This window comes from Podarcis erhardii, assembly GCF_964252035.2.
Source record: "Podarcis erhardii genome assembly, chromosome: 11".
NCBI classification, from domain to species: Eukaryota; Metazoa; Chordata; class Lepidosauria; order Squamata; family Lacertidae; genus Podarcis; species Podarcis erhardii.
This window is the reverse complement of record NC_138501.1, coordinates 43,036,252-43,061,382: the sequence shown is the minus strand read 5'-3', so window position 1 is coordinate 43,061,382 and position 25,131 is coordinate 43,036,252. Positions and strand designations below refer to the sequence as shown.

Here is a 25,131-nt window from a genome sequence, read left to right as displayed (position 1 = left end):
CTCTCCATTCTGAAGGAAATCAGCCCTGAGTGCTCACTGGAAGGACAGACCCTGAATCTGAGGCTCCAGTACTTTGGCCAGTGGAAGACAGGAGTGCCTGGTATGCTCTGGTCCAGTAGGAGAGACAATTGAAGGGAAGGGCAAGTCCAGGGGTGTGATGCAGAAATTGGAAGATTGGAGAAAGAAATCCCCCATCTTTATACTGAGTTCATTTAATTTTTTTTCCAGTGGAAAAAGTGGACATTTGGGGGGAGGATGGAGAAAAATAATGCCACCCCTAATTCATGAACTAATCTCTCTTTTAAACTGAAGGTTGGAATTCTTTTAAGGTGAGGTTTGAAAATACTGCATTAGCGTTCACTTTACTCCCCCAAAATGCTACACCCCTGAAGACGCAGTCTTCCATTGTCTCCCGAGATGGGCAGATGCCAACAAGAACAATGCAATGCAACCTATAAGCATATTGAATACTTATACAGTGGTACCTTGGTTCCCAAACTTAATACGTTCCGGAAGTCTGTTCCAAAACCAAAGCGTTCTAAAACCAAGGCATCCTTTCCCATAGAAAGTAATGCAAAATGGATTACTCCAGACTTCTAAAAACAACCCCTAAAACAGTAATTTAACATGATTTTTATCTAATGAGACCATTGATCCATAAAATGAAAGCAATAATCAATGTAAAAAGGTAAAGGTAAAGGTACCCCTGCCCATACGGGCCAGTCTTGCCAGACTCTAGGGTTGTGCGCTCATCTCACTCTATAGGCCAGGAGCCAGCGCTGTCCGCAGACACTTCCGGGTCACGTGGCCAGCGTGACAAGCTGCATCTGGCGAGCCAGCGCAGCACACGGAACGCCGTTTACCTTCCCGCTGGTAAGCGGTCCCTATTTATCTACTTGCACCCGGGGGTGCTTTCGAACTGCTAGGTTGGCAGGTGCTGGGACCGAACGATGGGAGCGCACCCCGCCGCGGGGATTCGAACCACCGACCATGTGATCGGCAAGTCCTAGGCGCTGAGGTTTTACCCACAGCGCCACCCGCGTCCCTTAATAATCAATGTACTGTACTATAAAATAAATAAGACAGTACTGTAGATGATAAAAATTAAAATTATTTTTTCTTACATGTCATTGTTTGGATGGAGGGCTTTTATCCATTTCTGCAGTCACACAATCAATCAATTAGTAGCTGAACTGGGTTCCACACAGTCACAAAAACGGAGTCACAAGCCGCAGTCACAAGTCAGTCCCATAAAATGAAGAACAAGTCACAGTCAAAAAAATGAAAAAGCAACACAAACAAAATTTTTTTTAAAAATAAGAAAAACAAAAGCTTCAAATATCACCTCTGTGTTGCATGGGTGCTCAGTCGACAGATTCAACAGATTCAGAATCAGCCAACGGATTCAACAGGAAGCCTCTGATTAGCAGTAGAAGACTCAATTTACAAACAACTAAAGAAGAATGGCAACATAAACCGATGGAATATACACAGCTCACATATTTTAACTTATAGAGCAAGAGAACAAGAAGAATGTACTTTTAAAGAAGACTGGAAAATGTTTATTGAATATATGGGTGACAATTGTGTTTATTTAAAAACGCTGGTAGCTTTAAGATAAATTCAACCCTGAAAATAATTTTTGATGGATGTAACAATGGATTACCGAATGGTTTAGTTCATGTAAAATATGCAGGGATGTATGGTATGCAAAATGAACCACGGGAAGAGAAGAAGGGAAGTTTTTGATGTAAGGTTGTCTAAATGAATGCTTTGAAATGTAAATTAGAAAATTTAATAAAAATTATGTTTGTTTATATAAAGAAGTTACATGTGTTTTAATCTGCTTTTAGCTATTCTTGGCTTTGATTCATCTTTTGAAAACTTGTATATACTGTACTTGCTTTTAACTGTTTCTCCCAATTTGCTTTTAACTCTGCTAATTCTAAAAGATACTCCTGGTCCAGGATTTGTTTACAGATATGGGAGGGCCATAGCTCAGTGATAGAGCATGTGTCTTGCATACCAGAAATCCCCATTTCAGCACATGGCATGCCTAGGTATGGTTGGCACATTCTCCTGTAGGAAAACTTTGGTGTCAGCCAATGTAAATGATACCGAGATAGAAGGACCAGTTGCCAAACTCAGTATATATATATATTTTTAATAGATATTTATTGAGATTTTACAAAACAGAAACATAAGTAAGACAGACATACAACAAAAACAGATATATCAAAAAAGAAAAAGAAAAAAAAACAATAAAAACATTTAAAAGAAACAAAGAAGAAATCCAATTTTTAACTTCATAGTTCTATAATCCTCTTTCTTGACTTCCTCGCATCTCCCTTTTTTGTGTTCCCCTTTACACAATCAAGTTCAGCAAATTCTGACCCTCTTTCAAACCTCGTTTATAATTATATGTTTCAACCTATTATGTCTCCAATTTTTCTTCTCTTTCCACATCATTTTTTACCTAATCTTTATAACTTAGTCCCTTATACCACTTAATATACATTTGACATAACATTACTCTGGTCTTTTCCCCCTTTCTTTTTCACACTTTTTTGCATACTCCTTTTGACTATGTCACTAATGCCATATTGTCTTTATATCCAACATCTTTTTAACATTCAAACATTTTACAATATTTGTGCAAATAGTCTTTAAACTTCTTCCAGTCCTCTTCCACCGACTCTTCTCCCAGGTCTCGGATTCTGCCAGTCATTTCTGCCATCTCCATGTAGTCTATCACTTGCATCTGCCATTCTTCCAGGGTGGGCAAATCTTGTGTCTTCCAACAATTGCCAAACTCAGTATAAGGGAACTTCCTATCTTCCTAGTATGTGCAGGTAATTAATCTTTGGACAGTAAGTCATTTATTGTCCCGGAGAAATTGGTCATCACTTTGCATGCATGGACCAGATCTGTCCATTGCAATGAACAGGGAGATCTCTACGTTGAGGAACGCTTAGTGAGCCTGAAGGCACTTATGTAACTCTTAAAGGTGGCATTAACTTTTCTTTCAGAAAGAATAACTTGCTTTTCCATCAGGAAATAACATCACCATAGTGCAAAAGTGCTAAAAAAGGCTCGTTGTTTTAACCACATCTGAGGTTCTGATGCACTTTTTGCTGACTTTGAAATGAAGAAAAACATTGCAGAGCTTTTGACTCTCAACTTTTATTTTTACCGACTATTAAATATCATGTGAGCCTGCGTGAGGGCAGAAGCAACGTTAGAAATAATTGGAATGCTTTTACTAACAGAAGACATTGGCTCCGTAAGGGGAGGCGTTTTGGGGGTATGCAGTTGATAATGTTCAAGGCTGCTACAGAAATTAGCATGATATAATGTCATCAGTTGGACTGATTTAATGAACAAATTATGCCTTAATGATGATTTAATGTCTTTTCTGTTTCATTAACAGACCAGAGACGACTTCCTGGGTCAAGTGGATGTGCCACTTAATCATCTTCCGGTAAGATATTTTATTTACAACCTTCTCTACTGCATCCAAGCTCCTGGGACAATGGCTTAAACCAAGGATGGGGAATCTGTGACTCTACAGATCTTTCTGGACTCCGATTCCCATTGACCCCAAACCAACAGGGCCAACTGTCAGGGATTATGAGAGTTGGTAGTCCAGCAACATCAGGGGGGAGCAGGTCTACAGGCTCCCCATCCCTGGTTTAAACAATATCTTCCTATATACATAAAAATGTAGTACTGCATCACAGTCCCAAATCTGCATGATGTCAGGGTGGAGTAGAGGAACAAAAGAGAAGAGAGGAGCTCCAGAAACCCCTATCATCTGGTTCATGTGTGGAGAAGAGTGGCTTTCCCTTCCCCTCTGTAACTTTAGGGCAAATTTCTAAAGCCCCATGATAGGCCTTTACAGACTACGGAAACACATAGATACCAAGCCCATATTTGGTAACTTACTCTAGCATCAGTAGCAGTGCATGTAGGGATGGATGGAGTTAGCCATTCAGATGGTGCTCAGCCAAGGATAAGATAGGCAGGAGCTGCACCATTTTTATATATTAGGATGATATGCAACACCCAATGTGAGCTGATGACGTAACTTGTTCTGTTGGCCACTCTACAGGCAACAAATGCAACGTACCATATAGCAGCAGTTTGCTTCCACCATATATTCCTGGTTCTTTAGCATTTAAAGCAGCCTTCCCCAGTGTTTTGCTGTCCCGCTGCTTTCACCCATGACCATTGGCCATGCTAGCTGGGACCGATAGGAGTTACAGTCCAAAACACTTGAAGAACCCCACAAAGCACTGGTTAAAAGCTTAGAGTTCAAGTGTCTTGAGTACAGTTGTACCTTGGATCCCAAACGCCTTGCAAGTTGAATGTTTTGGCTCACGAACACCGCAAACCCAGAAGTGAGTGTTCTGGTTTGCGAACGTTCTTTGGAACCCAAACGTCCAACGCGACTTCCGCAGCTTCCAAGTGGCTGCAGGAGCTTCCTGCAGCCAATCAGAAGCAATGCCTTGATTTCTGAACATTTTGGAAGTCAAACAGACTTCCAGAACAGATTCCGTTCAACTTCCAAGGTGCCACTGTATATAAAAAGAGCAAAAGAATCACGACATGAGATTAAGTAATAGGAATTCTTATTCTACTGCTGGTATTGATCTCAGTTGTGGTTTTAGTGCTGAGTTTTACAAATGTGCTAGACATTCAACCTGGTAGAGTTGTCACTAACCGGAGATTAGTGTCCTCTCCTGAATTGCACCAGAGCACAGCCAGCAGAAAACTTGTTAAACGTTCCTAATAAGCTCTAATGTTTTAACTCCATTTGTCAAACCGGTTGACAACCACAAAAGTGTTTTCAGAAAGGTTCCCTGCTGCTGCTCTAAAACTAAACCACTTGGGACCTAGTTAGAAGTAATACTCTGTTCCAAATGATTCATAAAAAAAATTAGCTCTTTGCAATTTTCTATTCCTTGTGGAAAAACTACGTGCGATGCCACAGGGCTCTTTTGAAATAGCTGTTTCCATCTTATGTCAGTGGCGTCAGCCCCCCATGCAGCTGCTAAATGTAGGAAAGCAACATGGTTCCCGTTGAAAGCTTCTGTCTTTTTTTTTTTAATTAAACATAAAATAACAACATTGAATGTGCTTTGTCGTTGATAATGAGAAGTCCCTGTAACAGAAAACATTGCCTTTAAGAGCAGGAGAACAACAGATTCCAGAAAGTGTGTCTAGTCTGAGTTTTCTGCAAAACACACTGAGAAACCCCAAAGCACTGATGGGAAAAGATGTTCAAAATACCGTGGGGGGAAAAGCAATTGCAGTTATTGCAAACACCAAATTATAATGAGCCAGTGCACACTTATAGATCTCTTAAGCCTGTTGCAGAATTCTTGTAATGTTTCTGTCCCAACCAGCCTATGCACACCTGTTCCAACAGTTCTACAGCCTCCCTGCGATTTGTAGGTAGAAAACAGAGATAGCGCTGCATCGGGATATTACTGATATCTCAGTCCAACCTGCCAAATTTTACTAATTTATTTAGAATATTTATAAACCTCTTAATCAAAGAGCTGTCTCATCGGTGTACAAATGGCTTTCCCCAGTGGTTTCCTGTAGGTGTTAGAAAGCATAGGGGACAAGGTGGAAACCTGAAAACACATATGCCTAAGACTACGGGGCAGAGTAGAAAATTCCCAGCACCACCTAATGAGACCATCTCTCCAAGCTGATCACAGCGCCATATTGCATCTGTACCAATATTAATGCCAGCTATGGCTTTGATCCAAACTTAGTCCTCCTTAGAAACAGATCCATCAAAGTCAATGGAATTTAGTCATTATTAGCTGACATCCCATTGATTTCAATGGAGCTTGTCAACGTCTTGGATGTAACCCAATATTTGAACCAGAGTTTGCAACCCCTCTGGCTGTCTTTGGACATTTGTCCGTGGTGTCATAGTACCATGGACACACCCATCTCCCCCTTCCTGTTGTGTGCTGGATCCATGCAAAGATACAACAAGGAGCCCTTGACTTAATGCAAGCCAGGATCGCTGTTCCAAAGCCAGTAAACAGGGGAAGGGAATCACATCTGTGGTGCTTGTTGACAGGTTCATAAACTGTGGCATATGAAGCCATAGTGTAGGGATCACCAATCTGTGGGCACCTGGACGGTGGCCCTTGAATTTTTATTTTGAGGGAGGATTGGTTTTATTTCAAGGGTAGGTCCTTCTTTGGAGGCGTTTTTCTGGATGTGTGTGTGATTCAGAAAGATGCACCTGGGCAGAGAGAGGGATAGATGCATGGGTGACTGAGAGAGATGACTGTGGTCTGTATGCTTCGGGTGAGTGTGTTCATGTGCTGTCTGTGCAACAGACAGCGGCTGAGGTGTGTCTGGTACTAGGGAATGCTCCCTGTTATTAGAGAGCATGGGCATTGCTCTCTGTGTGTGATCAATACTGTTGTGGTCGCCACAATCAGAACCAGCAGGATGTACCAACATACAGGACTTGTTGATTGGTGGTGGCGAAGCAGCAATGACTGTACTGTCCCTAATTTTTTGTTATCACCATGCCCCCAACGATAGCCATTTTGTAGCTGGAAGCCGCAGCACTTTCTAGGCAAGCGTTCAAACATGGGCAGATGAACACCTGCAAACCCTGGTGTGAAAATAACCATAGTTAGAGTTAACCTTGGTGCAGATGTAAAGCTACATGATAGTTTACTGCGGAAAGTGAAAGGAGGGAAACGCATGGTCTGTATTGCTGCACCTGTTTTCATAGTCTTACATCAAAGTTCACATCTATTACACTGAAATAAAAATGATGTAAAGCTTCCAGTTCTAGACCATTGTTAGAGAGAGCAGAAATAGCGAATTCACAGCCTTCTGATCTCTTTTATATGCAAGACACATGCTTATGGACTTGACTGATGCACTCACCAAGAATAAGGAAGCATTAAAAATGTGTTAACAAGCAAACATTCAAGCCTAGAACAAGGAGAATGTTTTTAATGCCCATCTTCCCAGTGTCAGACAGTGGCACTGCTTTTGGAGACTCTTAACACATTTTAGTCACTTGTCTGCTCCATGGAAATTCTCCTTTTGCACAGTGAAAACACTCTTGCTGAAAACTGTTCAGAACTGAAAAACAGACTGTGTTTCATCCCGACAAATAAGGGTTTTCACATCAAGCTGGCCTTTTAAAGAAAGCTAGCTAAATATTTAGCTCTGCAGGAGACTCGTGGGTAGAAATGCTCTGTGGATATATCGCTTGGGAATGAGAACTGGGTGGAATGGCTGCTGAATACTTCTTGAAGGCTAAATTGGGTAAATATATATTTTTGCATGACTTGGTTCCTGTTGTGAATCAGTGGAAGAGGGGACCGTCATAAATTTGATAAAATGGTCATGCTGTTAACTTGACAGGAAGCAGTAGAAATCCTTCTTCCTCCAGAAATACCAATTCACAGGTAGAAAATGGATACTAAAAAGACAGAGCACAGCAACTGATTTTCTTCTCTGCATCCATACCTATAAATGTCCACACAGCTCCCCACAGTCCTGGGAGCCACACAGCTTCAAAGTGCAACTACTGCAGTGGGGAGTAACTGAATATTATCTAGAATTTTTGAGGGGGGTGTGTTAATGGCTAACAGCTGTGTAGTATCCATTTACGCATCCATAAATGAGCACGTGGTCTGAGTTTTCTGACAAAAAACGTCCAGTGCGCTAATCCACCCCCCACCCCCCAGTTTTGAGTTAGCATGTTATTTTGACTCAGCTAAGCAACACTGAAAAAAGCATGTGCTGTCAATTCTACATGCTGTTAAATATGTGTTGTTTTTTCACCACTTGCCCAGAGTACCTTAACTGAAACATGTGATGCAATGGGGATCATAAAAGCAAACTTTTATGTCATTTCTCTCCATACTGTGTACTTGGTGCTTGTCTGTCACCACATTGACGACCGAGTGGGCAGACAAGTTAAAATGGCGAGCGTAGCTCAAGAACACGGGTAGGCAAACTAAGGCCCAGGGGCCGGATCCGGCCCAATCACCTTCTAAATCCGGCCCACAGATGGTCCAGGAATCAGTGTGTTTTTACATGAGTAGAATGTGTCCTTTTATTTAAAATGCATCTCTGGGTTTTTTGTGGGGCATAGGAATTTGTTCATATATTCCCCCCCCCCCCAAAAAAAACATAGTCCGGCCCCCCACAAGGTCTGAGGGACAGTGGACCGGCCCCCTGCTGAAAAAGTTTGCTGACCCCTGCTCAAGAATCTCACAGCAAGTAGGTCGAGTGAGTGGGCAAGTGGCCAGCCCAGGTAGGCCCTCCCACAACCCCACTGCCACAAATGGCTGCAGGGGAAGGGAATGAAAGTGAGAAAGTCTTTCTCCCCTTCGTTTGCCCCCTGCTGCTAAGAGAAGAAGGCCTGTATTTTAAAAAGCAAACTTACTTCACTTGGCGGAGAGGAACTCACTTCTGCGGCAGCAACAGAGCAAGCACAGGGATGGGTGGTGGCGGGCGGGTGGTTGTCGGATGAGTTTGTAAGGAGATAGGGATAGTTTTGGGGGGCAAGCTGTACAGAAAGAGTGGAGAGGGTTTGGGGGGCAAAGCTGTAAGGGGAGGATTTTTTTGGCGAGTTGTAAAGGGAGGGGGGTTGGCTGAGGGTCGTGGGTAGGTGGGCAGCAAGCAAGAGCGAAAGCCCCTAATAAACATAGTATTCATACAAATGCAAAGTTTTCGCTGGAAATTGCTTTTAGTAGAATATTTGTAAGCATTTTTAGATTTGACAACTCAACTGTTGTAATAACCTTGTTGAGAGAAAGTAAATGGAGGCACTGAAAACTGTTAACAAGATAACTTTAGCAGATTTGAAGAGCTGTGTTCATAAATACACGACATTCACAGGGCCAACCGGCCGAAAATAGCATACGCCTTTCATTTTAGATTTGACTGTTTTGCAATGCAAGTTTCCCAATTTTGCTTGCATTGTATCTATCCATTATGTTACTGTTAGCAAACAATGCATTTCTTCTTTTTTTTAAAAAAAAAAAAAGGAATTTTTTTGCAGAAAAATACAGCAGTGGAGAAGCTTGTGGAAAATGTTATACCACACATCAGAGGTTGCAGCTTAAGGATTTTAGGCAAACAAGACTCTTTGAGATTACATTATTCTATTAAAAGGAAGAAAGCCAAACATGTAATAGTACTGTGGTAATACATATTACTAATACCACAGCCAGGAATTTAATTCTGCTTACTTTGTCTATACTTATCTGTTTCCTGTACCGCAGACATGGGTGAGTAAAATGTCAGCTTTAAACCATGGGCTATGAATCTGGTTTATTCATTTCATCGGAATCTGTTTTAAGCTAGGATCCTCGGTTTGAACATAATACTCAGTAACACTTAATTCAATAAAAGCGAAATTGAATTCTTCTCACAGCTCTGTTGGAGGAGGAGGGATGGGTGTGTTTGAGAGAGAGAATTTTGGCTATACCCCCTGGCATGTAACCCCTGATCACCCTACACACTGTTCCTTACAGCCCTCAGGGGCAAAGCAGAAATATTTATCTACCCTTGCACTAGACCATGGTTTAACATTTTGTGTGGACACGACCACTGCGGGCTTGTAAAGACGTCTTCCTTTCTGCAAGATCATACAAACTGATGTAGCTCTGCGCGTCTGGCTGCATATGCCTGGCTGCTGGCATGAACTGAATGTTGATTAGGATTAATAAATAGCAGAATAGATGGAGGCTTTTCACTCCTTGGGGCTGCCAGGCAGCTGTTGTGCAAGAAGGGAGCTTGCTGTTTTGAGTTTTCTCAGCTGCTTTTCTTGGGATGCTACTGTTTACCTTTGAGTTAGCGTTCCCTAAGAGGTTGGTAGCCTCCGACTGTCCACGGGGCAAGGAAAAATCTCATTCCCATTTTTTTTCCAGTAACAAGTATTTCTCTGTGGGTTCCAGTTTACAAGGCTTTGTTACTCATGTAAAATGTGCTTGCTTAGATCCATTTGCAGAAATTCCCTCAAAGGTTTCCGTGTAGGCAAATGGGCATTCTCAGAGTGGATATATATATATATTGGCAGACGTGTTCAGGCCAGTACTAGCTAGCGTCTGTGTGGCAGAAGAAATATTGTGTTCTGATCTCTGCACATAATATGCGAGCGTGCAAATTTGGGTGACATTTTTCTTCCTAGGCAAACCATCTTATTCTGTAATGGTTCTATCGTATTATTCTCCTTTGGGCTGGAATCAGCTGCTCGGTGCTTTGATAGAAAAATCTCTAGCAGACAACCGCAGTGTCAGATCAGGCCAGAGTCCAGGTCTTTCAAAGGGTTCCCCCATCTAGCAGCGAGTGGAGATGAAGAACAATCCCAGACTGTATTTTCACAGTTTCTGCTGCTGTGCCTGGAGTCCTGAATGCAGCAAGTTCATTTTCGTCTGGGATTTTAATACGTCTTCAGTGCAGCTGCTCTAGTCCATTTGCTCTCATAATGCAGGTTTTAAAGAAATGTCTGAGCAGTTTCATTCTTGGGTTAAGTATCTGCATTAAAAATTTACAGTGTAGTTGGAAGCCTTCCAATATCCTCAATCAGCACACACCATTTTATTACTATAATTAATCATTTCTGTTAAATGTACAAAGTGCATTATAACACTTATCTCATTTATTCTTGCAACAACCTTGTGAGAGACATTGTTGGCTTAGGAAAAAAAAGGGAATACATTTTACAGGAAATGTATTTCTCTTTCTGCCTAGCTCACCCTTCAACACCCCCCCCCCCACTTTCTTATGACTCTTGATGGTCTGCCAAACATTATTTCCCCTTATTAAACAGATTCGCTGTTCTAGATTTTCGTATGTAGTCCAGAAGCTGGCAGTCATATAGGTGTGAATTTGCCATTATCATGTATTGATACATTATCATGTATTGATATGTGTCAGTTGCTGTCTTGTTCTTTAAACAAGCCAAATTAGAATTTTCTTTTTGGCTCAGCAAGCCCCATTTTAAGCCATGATTATCAATAATGACGACGAAATGCTTTCCCAGACTTCCCAAGGTGCTTCGCCTGTATTATCTTTCATGTATAACCTTTACTATAACACTGTAAAATCAGTATTACGATCCTCATATTTTACACTGAATCATTCCACTTCTCCATCTTCCTACACGGGCTGGCAGCAACTCTCCAGGGTCTTAATTTCCCCAGACCTGTCTGGAAATACCAAGTACTGAAAATGAGATGTTCCACCAGCATTCTGTTCTGAGGAATAGTCTTGTAGACCATCATCACATCTCTCTCCTAAATGTCTATTGATTTGTATTTGAATGTGTTTTCTATGGTGAGATACTGAAGGAACATGCAGAGTCATATCAGTTTTAAGGATCGCATCTTTGAGTTCTAATGCTAAAGCACTTGGGTGCCCATGGCAAATGCACTTAGATAAGACAGGGTTCCTGTGTACAAGTAGGGTTTTTAACACACGCAGCTAAATGCGAATAATAATAATAATAATAATAATAATAATTTATTTATACCCCGCCCATCTGGCTGGGTTTCCCCAGCCACTCTGGGCAGCTTCCAACAGAATATTATAATACAATCGTCTATTAAACATTAAAAGCTTCGCTAAACAGGGCTGCCTTCAGGTGTCTTCTAAAAGTCTGGTAGTTGTTCTCTTTGACATCTGGTGGGAGGGCGTTCCACAGGGTGGGTGCCACTACCGAGAAGGCCCTCTGCCTGGTTCCCTGTAACTTGGCTTCTTGCAGCGAAGGAACCGCCAGAAGGCCCTTGGCGCTGGACCTCAGTGTCTGGGTAGAATGATGGGAGGTGGAGACGCTCCTTCAGGTATACTGGACCGAGGCCGTTTAGGGCTTTAAAGGTCAGCACCAACACTTTGAGTAGCACCAACACATAGAATCTCCCTTCAGACCTGGCCTCTCAACTGGAGATTGACTGTAGTCTAGTCGGTGTGCTCAGGGATGTTTGAGGCAGGGCTCAAGGCAGACTCTCATTGCAGTCTCCATTCCCTGCCACCTAAGTAGGGCCATTGTCATTTGCATGTTCATAAATAGAAATCAGACAAGTACAAATTAAGATGCTATGTTGCTGAGAAGAAAATCTTTGTTTCCAGTTAAACAATATAAAAGTTCATATCAAGGTTGTAAGATTGATTAATAGTTATTTTTTAAAATGGTAATCTGACTTAGATTTTCAGGGAAAATCTAAGTTGGAGATGGAGTTGTTAGATACTGAAGGTAAAAACTTATCTAAAATGTACAAACTTTTGCTGGACTGGCATACGAAAGATGAACAAGTTAAATCGGTGATGATAGATTGGGCAAAAGATTTAGGACATAACATAATGTTTGTTTTGTTTTTTTTAAATGATATTTATTGAAGTTTCCAATTGATACAAAAAATAAACATACACAAAAAAAAGAAATAATAAAAACACAAAAATACAAAAGCAAAAAAGAACAGTTAAAACAAATGTAGTTTCCATTACTCATTTCCATTAACTTATTTCCCAGACCTCCTCTCACCTCCCCCTTTTGTATTCCCGTTCAAATTCTTAATTCAGCAAATCCTTATTATAACTTGTTATAACTTATCGTAACTTATTACTCAACCTCTACATTACAGCTGGTAACCACTTAATTTTTATCCAACATCACACTAATGTCCATTAATTTTATAATGCCTCTGCAGATAGTCTTTGAATTTCTTCCAATCTTCCTCCACCGTCTCTTTTCCCTGGTCTCGGATTCTGCCGGTCATTTCTGCCAGTCCCATATAGTCTATCACCTTCATCTGCCATTCTTCCAGAGTGGGTAGATCTTGCGTCTTCCAGTACTTCGCGATGAGTATTCTTGCTGCTGTTGTTGCATACATAAAAAAAGTTCTATCTTTCTTTAACACCAATTGGCCGACCATGCCCAGAAGAAAGGCCTCTGGTTTCTTAAGGAAGGTATATTTATATACCTTTTTCAGTTCATTATAGATCATTTCCCAGAAGGCCTTAATCGTTGGGCATGTCCACCAAAGGTGAAAAAATGTACCTTCAGTTCCTTTACATTTCCAACATTTATTATCAGGCAAGTGATAAATTTTTGCAAGCTTGACTGGGGTTATGTACCACCTGTATATCATTTTCATAATATTCTCTCTTAAGGCATTACATGCCATAAATTTCATACCTGTGGTCCATAACTGTTCCCAGTCAGCCAACATAATGTTATGTCCAACATCTTGTGCCCATTTAATCATAGCAGATTTAACCGTTTCATCTTGAGTATTCCATTTCAACAGCAAGTTATACATCCTTGACAAATTCTTAGTTTTAGGATCTAACAATTCTGTTTCCAGTTTTGATTTTTCCGTCTGGAAGCCAATTTTCCTGTCCAGTTTAAAAGCCTCCATTATCTGATGGTAATGAAGCCAGTCTCGCACTTTATCTTTTAATTTCTCAAAACTCTGCAATTTCAATTTATCACCTTCTTGTTCCAAGATTTCCCAATATTTCGGCCATTTGGCCTCCATATTGAGTCTTTATAACATAATGTTTGAGGACTGGGAAAGATTGTGGAAGAAAGGGGTGAAGTTCACCACATGTACTTTGTTAAAGGAAAATATTATGAAATGATGTATAGATGGTATTTGACCCCTGTAAAATTAGCAAAGATGTATCATAATTGTGATAATACATGTTGGAAATGTAAAGAAAAGGAAGGAACATTCTTTCATATGTGGTGGACCTGCTTCGAGGCGAAAGACTTCTGGGAAAAGATTTATAATGAATTGGGAAAAAAAAGTTGAAATATACATTTATAAAGAAACCAGAGGCCTTTCTTCTTGGAATAACAGGTTCGGAATTGCCCAAGAAAGATGTTGATCTATTTTTGTATGCCACAACTGCGGCTCGTATTTTGTTAGCTAGAAAGTGGAAAACTCAAGAATTACCAACAGTAGAAGAATGGCAGATGAAGATGATGGATTGTATGAAGCTAGCCAATCTAACAGGAAGAGTCCGCGACCAGAAGGAGGAGGAACACCACGAAGAATGGAAGAAATTTAATGATTATTTAGCTAAATTTGTTAAGCTAAAATAACTGGAAATAGCGTCCAGATACTTAAAGGGCTTAGAATTGTATCTATGTTAACTGATAAGATAATATGTTTAATACAAGAAGGAGAAGATTTAAAGATGTTAATGTTTAATTTAAAGGGTATTAAAATTGGGATTTGGAAAACCGTTATAACGATATGCAATGAATTTCAACTAAGGGGAAACGAGGAAGTCGTTTTACAAAGTAAATAACTGTTATTTTCAATAAGGTTATGATTTATGTTTGTTATGTTTTGTTTGTTTTATGTTTTTGTTTGTCATTGATATTGTAAAAACTAATAAAATTTTTGCAAAAAAAAAAGGTAATCTGAAGATTTTTTATTTTTTTTTCAACCGAGGAAAAGTCTGCATTCTAGGACCGACCCAAATTCTCTGTGCTTCAGCTGCACAAACACTAAGATTGTGGGGGTATCTTTTATCTTGGTCATCACTGTTTACATAGGACATTAAGACCTTAAGCATTTTGTTAGCAACTCTACAATGAAATTCTGACCCCTGCTGGAGTGCATGCTTAGCGCTAATATGTTTTCTTTCCCCTTCAGAAATTGTCCATTTAATGCTTGCACAAAAACTTGATATTTCTGAGGAGGGGAACTGCTTCCATTAATGCAACTCTTTAAAAAAATCCTGTATTTTCAATGACAAGTTCCGAGAGGGCAGTTTTTAATGCAAAAACCCAAACTATCAAATACTTAGCTTGGTCCTTCTGTGTAGTTATTTAATACAACTGTTTTATCAAATCTATAACTGTCACCCTAGATGAATAAGAAAAGTCTGCAAAATTTCTTTGACAAATTTGGTTATGGCTCCAGATTATCTTGATTCTGATCGATATGACTCCTATATAAAATCTATAATTGTCATCCCATATAAGTAAGATATGTCTGCAGACTATCCTTAGCAAATTTGGTTATGGCTCCACGTTACCTTGATTCTGATAGACGGAGACATCTAGGAATTCAAGTCTGTCATTTTAATTCCAGGACTGTTGACAATTGGAGAAAATGATGTGACCGCTTCTTTTGGAACATAAGCTTCTGGTAGGGCTAGGTGGGGGAAAGTGTTGACAGTAAATACCCATGGAATCCTCATCTTTTTGGTTTGTGGAATGTCTCATAGAACAAGCCATGTGGACTATCTTAGACGTAGGAGCTAGCTCTGACTGCTAAACCAAAAAAAAATTGTGCGTGTCGTTCTCAGCGCCTTCAGTTGTCGCAGTTATCGTGCTTCTTGGCACTTTGCAATGTGCGTTCTCAAAGTTGGTGATTGGAAAACAGGCCTCTGCTTGTGACTTGGACCATTGCTTCATTGAGATTAGTAGTAAACAACTTTGTGCATCTGTAATTACTTCTGCTTCCATAGCATTGATTGTTGGGCTGAGCTATTAGCGGTGTTGAGAGCGACACCTGGTGGAAATGCTCAGCTGACAATACACAATGGTTGCAAGAGCAGCAGAGTTCTTTGGAATAATGTAATTTCTGTAGGTCTCCTGTTTACATTTTACTAGAGCATGCACTCATGTGTTCGTGAGCATTAATGATTTGATTTTTGTCCCAATAGACTGAAGACCCAACCATGGAAAGGCCGTATACTTTTAAAGATTTCCTCCTCAGGCCAAGAAGGTGAGAATATGGACATATATTATAGATGAATAATATAACAGAAGAATAGTAAAGATATAATATGTGTACTGTGTAATTTACAGTTTATGTACAGATTGATAGATAGCTAAAACTAAGTGCTTTTCAAGTTCAACAGGACATTATTTATCCCTCCTTTTTTACTATTTCCTCTGTAGTCACAAATCTCGAGTAAAGGGATTTCTGAGGCTGAAGATGGCATATATGCCAAAAAACGGAGGGCAAGAAGAGGATGGTGATCAGAGGGAGGATTCTGAGGTAAACTGCTTTAAATATGAGGTTTCCAAATTTCTTTATTTCTCTGTAACTGTTGCATATCTGATAGACATTCTGCTTTACTGATCATATTGCTAAAAGGTATTCTTGTTATTATTTCTTTCATTTAATCGTCACTTTCCACACAAAAAGTTTCGCAGCGACTTTCAGATCCATAAAACACCAAAAGCTTACAATTGTGTAAAAACATTAACACTGGGCTTAGGTCAAAGTTTCAGGACAATAGTGAGGACCTCAGCTACTCCAGATTCAGATAGCTGAGCCAAGTTTGTTTTGTTATTCAACTCAGGCTCCCGTCTACAGCACAGCAGCCAGATTCTGCAGCTATTAACAAAAATGAACTTTGATGGCCAAGCTCAATTTCAGTAATGGAAAATTGTTATAATCTGCAAGTTCTGCAAGAAAGAAGGGAGACACCATATTCTATCAAGCACTTTGTCCCTTGAAGAAGATGAACAGAATTTCCTCATATCTAGGTTTTGTTTCTAAGAGCTAATACATGTTGCTCTGCTAAATCTTTGCTGCAATTTCTGTTCTTTTTACTATTGGTTCTATCTTATCATTACGTGCTTACATTTTTAAGTATGTTTCTGAGTGGCCCTGGAACACGATTTGTTGTTGGTGGTGCAGCATATAAATTTTCAAAATAAACGCTGAAATGCATAAACAGAGCGATTCCGCATGTGTGGGCAAGAGAGATAGTTTCAGTAGTGAAACATCAAGTTCATGGGACCCTTTCAGCGGAATATGACGTGGATTGCTACGGCAGGGAGAACAAAATCTGCAGAAAAAGCTTTCATCTGACTACTCAATTATGCTACTTCAATCGCAGCTTACAATGCAACTGCTTTCTTCAAACGTTGCTGCAGCGCTGGTGACCTGTGGCTTGAGTGGGTGGCAATGCATTAGGGTGGATGTTACTTGTAAGTTTGTCATTTGTCACAAGCCAAAGAGCCCACGCTGTTAACACATCCAAAGTGTTTTATGAATCAGCCATGAGAGCTGGAACAGCTTTCTATTGAAATTGTATCTTTTCATGATGTGAGTGAATCAGATACGAGCCATTTCAGCCTTTATTCCTAGTGATGACCTCGAGGACGAAGCATTGTTTTCAGTCCTAATTGAATAAATGCCAATTCTGGGTTACGAAGCAAGCATAGAATTTCTTCCCATTTTGCTATGTCACATTGCAGAACAGAGCTGCTCTTTGCAGCAAAATTCCAGCAATATTGGGCAAACTAAAATAACTCTATTACTCTCCAAAGTTTATCAAGGAAAGAAGTGCTTTGTGTTTTCGCTAAATCGCGGGAGGGGGAATCAGCCTCAACCATGCTTTTTCCACCATTTAGATTTCACTAGTGAGATGTGCTTTCTGTAAGACTGACTTTTGAAGGTGGTTAGGAGATGGGGGCTAGTTCAGGATGTTGCAACCTGCCTCTTTTCTTGAGAAATGGCCCCTGTATAAAAATGCCACCTTTCTTCCCCATCTGTTCTATAACTGTCTATATGCTTCTATGTCCAGTTCAAAGTGCAGTGGTACCTTGGTTGTCGAACCTAATCCATTCCGGGAGTCAGTTTGAGTCCTGGAACCGTTCAAAAACCAAGTTGTGGCTTCCGATTGGCTGTAGGAACTTCCTGCACTCAATTGGAAGTTGCGTTGGAAGTTCGGCTTCCAAAAAAACGTTCGCAAACTGGAACACTTGCTTCTGGGTTTCCGACGTTCTGTAGCCGATTTGTTCGAGAGCCAAGCCATTCGACAACCAAGGTACAGTGGTGCCTCGCAAGACGAAATTAATTCGTTCCGCAAGTCTCTTCGTCTTGCGAGTTTTTCGTCTTGCGATGCACGGTTTTCCATAGGAATACATTGAAAATCAATTAATGCGTTCCTATGGAAACCGCCTTCCCCCGACCTCTTCTGGCGGGCGGCATTTTAAAATCGCCCGGGAGAGCGGAGGACTTCTCCGCTGTCCGGGCGATTTAAAAGCCCCTGGGAAGGCAAGCAGGGGGGACAAAGACTTTTGCCCCCCACCTGCCTTCAGAAGAGGTCCAGGACAGGCTTCGCGGACCTCTCCGCAAGCAGCGGGAGCGCTCCTTGCGGAGAGTTGCCAGCGCGCCCAGGCTTCGCGGCCCCGCCGCCCGGCTTCGGGACATCGTTCCGATGCCAGGCGGCGGGGGGAGGCTTTCTCGCCCCGCCGCCCGGCATCGGGACGATGCCCCAAAGCCGGGCAGCGGGGGGAGGCGTTCCTGCCCCGCCGCCCGGCATCGGGACGATGCCCCGAAGCCGGGCGGCGGGGGGAGACTTTCCCGCCCCGCCGCTCGGCTTCGGGACATCGTTCCGATGCCGGGCGGCGGGGGGAGGCTTTCCCGCCCCGAAGCCGGGCAGCGGGGGGAGGCTTTCCCGCCCCGAAGCCGGGCGGCGGGGGGAGGCGTTCCCGCCCCGCCGCTCGGCTTCGGGACATCGTTCCGATGCCGGGCGGCGGGGGGAGGCGTTCCCGCCTCGCCGCCCGGCATCGGGGCATCCTTCCGAAGCCCGGCGGCGGGAGGAGGTGTCCCCGCCCCGCCGCCAGGCTTCGGAGGAGGTCCGAGGACAGCGGGGAAGACGAGCTGCGCTTCCCCACTGTCCCGGAGATTTCCCTATGGGCTGTCGTCTTGCGAAGCAAGCCCATAGGGAAATTCGTCTTGCGAAGCGCCTCCGAAACGGAAAACCCTTTCGTCTAGCGGGTTTTCCGTCTTGCGAGGCGTTCGTCTTGCGGGGCACCACTGTACCACTGTACAATGATTCCTTTTAAAGCCCTACGCCATCTGCTCCTAAAGCCCTACGCCATCCTGCTCAACATATTCTCCCCCATTCTTTAGATCTTTATTTGGAGGTGATGCTCCTCAGTCTAGCTTTCATGGAAACACGATACCGTATTTTTCGCTCCATAAGACACACCTGACCATAAGACGCACCTAGTTTTTAGAGGGGGAATGCAAGGGAAAAAAATTCTTTAAAGGGAGCGCTGAACAGAGCCTGTATGCATCCCAGGCTCTGCTCAGTGCTCCCTTTCATGAGCCACGTGGAGCGTGTGTGCGGCGCTTGCAGGCTTTTCCCCAAGGAAGGAGAAGTGCAGCCCGTCACTGCTGGGCTGCCCTTCTCCCTCCTCAGGGAAAAGCCCCCAAGAGCCCGCCGTGTGGCTCTTTAAAGGGAGCGTGGCTCTTGGGGGCTTTTCTGGGAGGTGGGGAAAGGGACTGAGGGGCTAAGCCAGAAGCTAGAACAGCACTGCGCAGCGATCCCTCTCGCTGTTCCGGCTTCTGGGATAGCCGCGCAGCCTGCGTTCGCTCCAAAAGACGCACACACATTCCCTTTTTAGGAGGGAAAAGGTGCGTCTTATAGAAAAAAAACACGTTATTTGGAGGGATGGAGTGAGTCCTTGTTGAGTGCATTGGAAGAACAGCTTACCGTAAACAAATGCTTGCTTTGTCAGTGCTGCCATGCAGCATGTTTTGCTGCTACTATATTATGTGAAATTTTGACTACTGATAGCCCTGTTTCCTCTCTTCTGTCATGCTAGAAAACTGCATACACTTGAATCGGTTTTTTTCAAATTAATTTGCATTTTCCACTCCCTCCCCCCCTTCAAAGCATGGCTGGGAAGTGGTGGACTCCAATGATTCTCCATCTCAACGCCAAGAGGAGTTACCGCCACCTCCCTTACCTCCTGGATGGGAAGAAAAAGTGGACAACCTTGGGCGTACCTACTATGTCAACCATAACAACAGGACAACGCAGTGGCACCGGCCAAGTTTAATGTAAGTGCATGCCTTCATGCAGCGTATAATTAACTTATGATATTGAGCACCGCAAGATGTGCTGATGGTCAGCAACCCAAATGGCTTTCTAAAGTAGAAAAATTCTAAAAATTAATGGTGGAAAAGCCCATCAACAGCTATTAACCATAATACAGACATACATAATTTTATTTATGTGCTGCTGCTTCAAAGTTCAATCCATGCTCAAGGCTGCTTACAATGTGAACAAAATACAGGTTTATGACAAAAGTAGTCATAAGCAACAAATATAAACATTAAACACGAGCAAACAGAACAATACCCGCATAAATCACAAGTTCTAAAATAAAGATACAGTGGTACCTCGGGTTACATACGCTTCAGGTTACATACGCTTCAGGTTACAGACTCCACTAACCCAGAAATAGTGCTTCAGGTTAAGAACTTTGCTTCAGGATAAGAACAGAAATCAGGCTCCAGCGATGCGGCAGCAGCAGGAGGCCCCATTAGCTAAAGTGGTATTCAGATTTGGTGGACAAACAGCAGCAGAGGTCTTTAGCTTTCTTGTCATGATCATGGGTTTTCTGGAGGATTCGGACTCGTCACTGTTGAAAACAGGGCACTGGACTGAAGCTTAAAAAGTTTGTGCTTGTTCTCACCTGCAGAGCTGATGTTTGATAGTTGAGGGGTGAAATATGAGACCCCTAAAGTAGTATTTGTTGTTCAAGATAATGTAAAGGAAGCAGAAGATAGCAATTTAAATGCCACACATTTCTGTTAGCTGTTTCATCTGCGTTTATTCCACCCTTCATTCATCAGGGAGCCTGCACTTGTGAGACTCATAGATAGATTCATCAAACAGTGCTGCATTTTCAGTGAAGTAATGCAGACTGCTCTAGGAGGTAGCCTCATAATTGATGGTTTGTAAAATGTTTTGCGGTTGTCTAGAAACGGAAGTTCATAATTTCATAGTCACTGCTTGCATAGAAAATTTAAAATTACAGGTCATTAGAAATAGTCATTATTTTACAGTGACCCGGGTTGGAAGTTTAATAAGTCAATATATGAACAACTCTTTTGCCCGTAGATGCAGATAATTCTCCTCTCTTTTTGAAAGAAAAATGAAACCTGACCCTAGCTTGTTTTAAAACTGGTAACCATAGTTTCTCGGTGCAGATGAAACAGGAAACTATGGTTACTTAGAGACTTACTGGTTTGATTGCTCACTCTACAAAGGGCTGCATGCATGGGCAAAAGGCTAGTTCATATATCAGTTCATCAATCCAAAATGCGATCGTCCAAAATCAGCCTTTGTGGTGATAAAATTAAAGTACTTGTATATTTGATAAAAGGGGCAGTTGTTTACAAAACCTTCTGGTGCACTTAGCATAGCTCTCCTTGATGGTTCTGTTGCAACAGAATAACAAGGTGACTCTTTCAGATTTTTCTAAATTTTTAAGTGTGGGTTTTTTTGAACCAGAGTGCTTAGATTTGCCATTAGGATATGTCTTAGGGTTAGTTTACAGAGAAAAAGAATCCAACTATATTGGCTTATGCTTGATTTTTTAATAAAATATTACAGTAAAAGTCTAAGTTAATGTATTGTTTGACCTACTATAATGAATGTTATTTTGCTGTTGCCTTTTCACACCAGCTTTATTTGTACTGGTGATTGCCTCTTCCATTATTCCCGCTTCACTTAATTCACTGCTCAGTTTTCACACAATTATTAAGGCTTAATCTGATGCACTGGCTGCAATCCCAAACACGTTTAAAGATTAAATCCAGTTTTCCACCAGTGGGTTTTACTTCTGAGTAAGGATACATAGAATTGGATTGTTAATCCTGTTGACTCTAGTGGTCTAAAACTGTGTGATTTAAAACACTATTTAGAAATGAGTCCTATTGGAAATCAATGCAGCTGCCACATAGCATATCTACAATATAAATAGACTTAAATCAGAGACCTTTACATTTACTGGGTGGAATGTAGCAATGCTGGGGTGAACACTGCAGTCCCCTCTGTTCTCTCCCTGTAACCATTTTTGGGGTTCTCAGACACCACCCCCAAGCTAATTTTAAGGGACACTGGAAAGCCAATGGGGGGAAGCCCTACTGCGCAAGCCTTCTAGATTGCAGGTTTGTTTCATTATTTTGAACCAGAGCCTATCATGAACATTGTTGAGTCTCTTTAGGCTGCAGTCCTGTGTACACTGAGCTTCATGGGGCTTACTTCAGAGTAGACATGTGTGGGATTGACATGTAAGGCACACATCTTTAGCTTAAAGCCTGCTGTATCTTGAGGTCCCCTCTCAGCATTTCAAGTTACCGTATTTTTCGCTCCATAAGACGCACCTGACCATGAGACGCACCTAGTTTCTAGAGGAGGAAAACAAGAAAAAAAATATTCTGAACGAAACAGTGGATGTATGATTTTTGTGGTTCATGCTGTGGCCACAGACGTGATCTGATGGTGAATTTGGGGTGACCCAATGCAAAAATCCTGAGGATCCATGGGCTCTTACCTCCCCCCTCCCAGGCAGCCTCCTTATGGCATCCCTTATCTCTCTTCCGATCCCACCGATCAGCTGTTTCCTTTCAACACTCCCTTCCCTCTTGTTTGCCTTAGTGTCTTTTCCTTAGCTGGAGCAGTTTTTGCTCCTCCTTTTCTTTTAATTTCTCTCCTTATTGCTTTAGTCTTCCTGTTTTCCCCCTTTGCATGTTTGCTGTCTTTACCTCCCCCCCCCCCCAGGCAGCCTCCTTTATCTCTAGCATCCCTTATCTCTCTCCCCGATCGGCAAACGATCAGCGGCTTGTTTCAACACCCACTTCCCTCTTTCATAAAAACAAACCAAAACCATGATCTGCTTTTTGCCCCTGGGCAATTTGGCTCCAGGGACCACGCATTCGCTCCATAAGACGCACAGACATTTCCCCTTACTTTTTAAGAAGAAAAAAGTGTGTCTTATGGAGCAAAAAATATGGTAATTCCATGCAATACAGCCTGCCTAGCTCGTTCAATGCTTCACTCTGCTGATTAGTCTTCCAAAGTTTTTCAGCACTGTGAAATTGAAGAATGAAGAGATGGTCCCTTCAGGACATGGGGACGTTTTTCTCCTGTAGTTATGTTTATACAGCAGGATTTATCACATCTCATTATCTGATATTTCCCCTGTGTGGGAGTTTCCTCCATTGTACAAAGACATTTTTGATTAGAGTCTCAGCAGTTGATGCTGATTTTCGCACGTTTACCATCCATTTAGAGAGCAGAGTAGCTCTGTTGTAATTTGCTTGTAGGCATTTCGTGTGTATGTGTATCAATATTGTTTGATTTATTGGATAAAGGGGAATGATATCTCTGGCACAACATTCTGTGCCAGTCTTTTAAAAAAAGTCTCTCTAACTGAACCAAGGACTCTCATTTCCCCACGACTAGTCCAGCACGTATTTCCCTTGCTTCCCATTAATCTACCATAATGAAGTTTTAGATACTAAAATCTATTTAGCCCTGGTCAGAAGGAAATAACTGTGAGTCTCACCTCTCCTACCTGACCAACAGCAATAAACACTCATCTCCATAATTGCCCTTTCCCATGTTACCTTCCCATTGATTTGGTTCCATCAAGGAGTCAATTGTCTATTCTCCTTGTCACCAAGATGAAAATAGACCAATCTCGTAATAATTTGATATTTGACCTAACATCTTGCAAACAAATGCAGTTCCGGCATGCAAATGAGAAACTTGTTCAGCTTAAGTTAGCTAGATGGAACTTTGTATTTGTTTCTCCCTGTATTCTGCTTATTTCTTACTCCTTCCATTCTCATTAAAAAAAAAAAACAACCGTTCTTATTCAAATCTTTGCAGTTATCTGTTTGTGGCCGTGAGCTCAGTGGAGCCCTTGAGGTCTTCCTGTGGTGCTCATGAAGCTTCTGAGCCCCTCCCCAAATTACTACCCCCCTTGGTCTTGCAGTAGTGAGGCTGGCTTATACCATGGGTAGGCAAACTAAGGCCGGGGGGCTGGATCCAGCCTAATCACCTTCTAAATCTGGCCCACGGACGGTCTGGGAATCACTGTGTTTTTACATGAGTAGAATGTGTGCTTTTATTTAAAATGCATCTTTGGGTTATTTGTGGGGCATAGGAATTCGTTCATCCCCCCCCCCCATACAGTCCGGCCCTCCCACAAGGTTTGAAACCCACAAGGTTTGAAAAAGTTTGCTGACTCCTGGTTTATACCCTTTTCACCCTTGTTAATTATGTAGAGCTGAAGCAGGAAGTTGAAAGAGTGATGCTCTTTCCCACTTGCTCTTTCAGCTTAAGCTAAGCCTTGGAATTTATGTAATTTTACTGGGTCTGGGTTTTATGCACATCCCTTGGGAAAGTGTGCTTCCTCCTGCTTTTTCTCTTTAGGTGGGTGAGCAGAAATCCAGGGCAGGGGGGAAGAGAAGGGACTAAAGGAGATGGCAGGGCCAACACTTGCTCAAAGATCCAAATGTCCCTACAGCCCTTAAAAGGTTGGCACCCCTGGTCGGAGTATTTTTTTACCAGACGTGGAAAACAAAATGGTCTCAGTAAGCTTTAGCAATGTCACAGTTAGTTCTCCCCCCCACCCCCAGTGTTTCACTGAATTATATACACATGTAATTTATGTAATCTTCTTACCTTGGTGATGGGAGTGCTTTTCATGTTCACCGCTGAGAATTTTTTTGAGCGTTTCTTAGAATTACCCTTCTAAAAATATGAAAAGCTTAACTTCAAATGCCATGCATAATTGAATGGGGGGGTATCAGCTGTACTGAAACCAGGCATTAGTTTAACATCCAGTTGCATTTCGCTTTTTGTCAAGCAGCTACGTTTTCTTTCCACTGCGACATAAATATTGCAAGTTGGATGTTTGTTTTTCCTTTGGATTTATAGCCGTAATTTCGGTCATGTACTCTCTAGCTCCAACCTCCCTTGTTGCATTGTCTTTTGACGCTGCAAGTAATCCTTATTTTGATGACTTACTTTGATAATCAGATTGTTGAAACACCAGCTCCGTTTTTCGATAAGATGGGAAAGTTGATTTATGAAACTCAAAAGAGTTTTGTTTTCTGAATATGAACAAGAGTGTTGGAATTTTATGCTTCTTGATATGAAGTGGTAAAGCTGTTCTACAGAGTATGCTTGGTAGTGGAGTCTCCTCTCTCAAAGATCAATACTTTTAACATAAAGTAAAGGTAAAGGGACCCCTGACCATTAGGTCCAGTCGTGGCCAACTCTGGGGTTGTGGCGCTCATCTCGCTTTATTGGCCGAGGGAGCTGGCGTAC

General features: G+C 41.9%; 1 protein-coding gene across 11 annotated transcripts in view; it reads left to right on the top strand.

The window, feature by feature from the left end:
* The window catches only part of NEDD4L (NEDD4 like E3 ubiquitin protein ligase), a 259,868-nt gene that overhangs the window by 177,797 nt on the left and 56,940 nt on the right, over positions 1–25,131 (top strand). For all 11 annotated transcript variants that reach the window (XM_081881381.1, XM_081881380.1, XM_081881382.1 and 8 more), the window contains 4 exons: positions 3,431–3,481; positions 15,694–15,755; positions 15,932–16,031; positions 19,675–19,841. In XM_081881381.1, the coding sequence (XP_081737507.1) occupies positions 3,431–3,481; positions 15,694–15,755; positions 15,932–16,031; positions 19,675–19,841 (380 nt within the window). The remainder of the gene's footprint in view (positions 1–3,430; positions 3,482–15,693; positions 15,756–15,931; positions 16,032–19,674; positions 19,842–25,131) is intronic.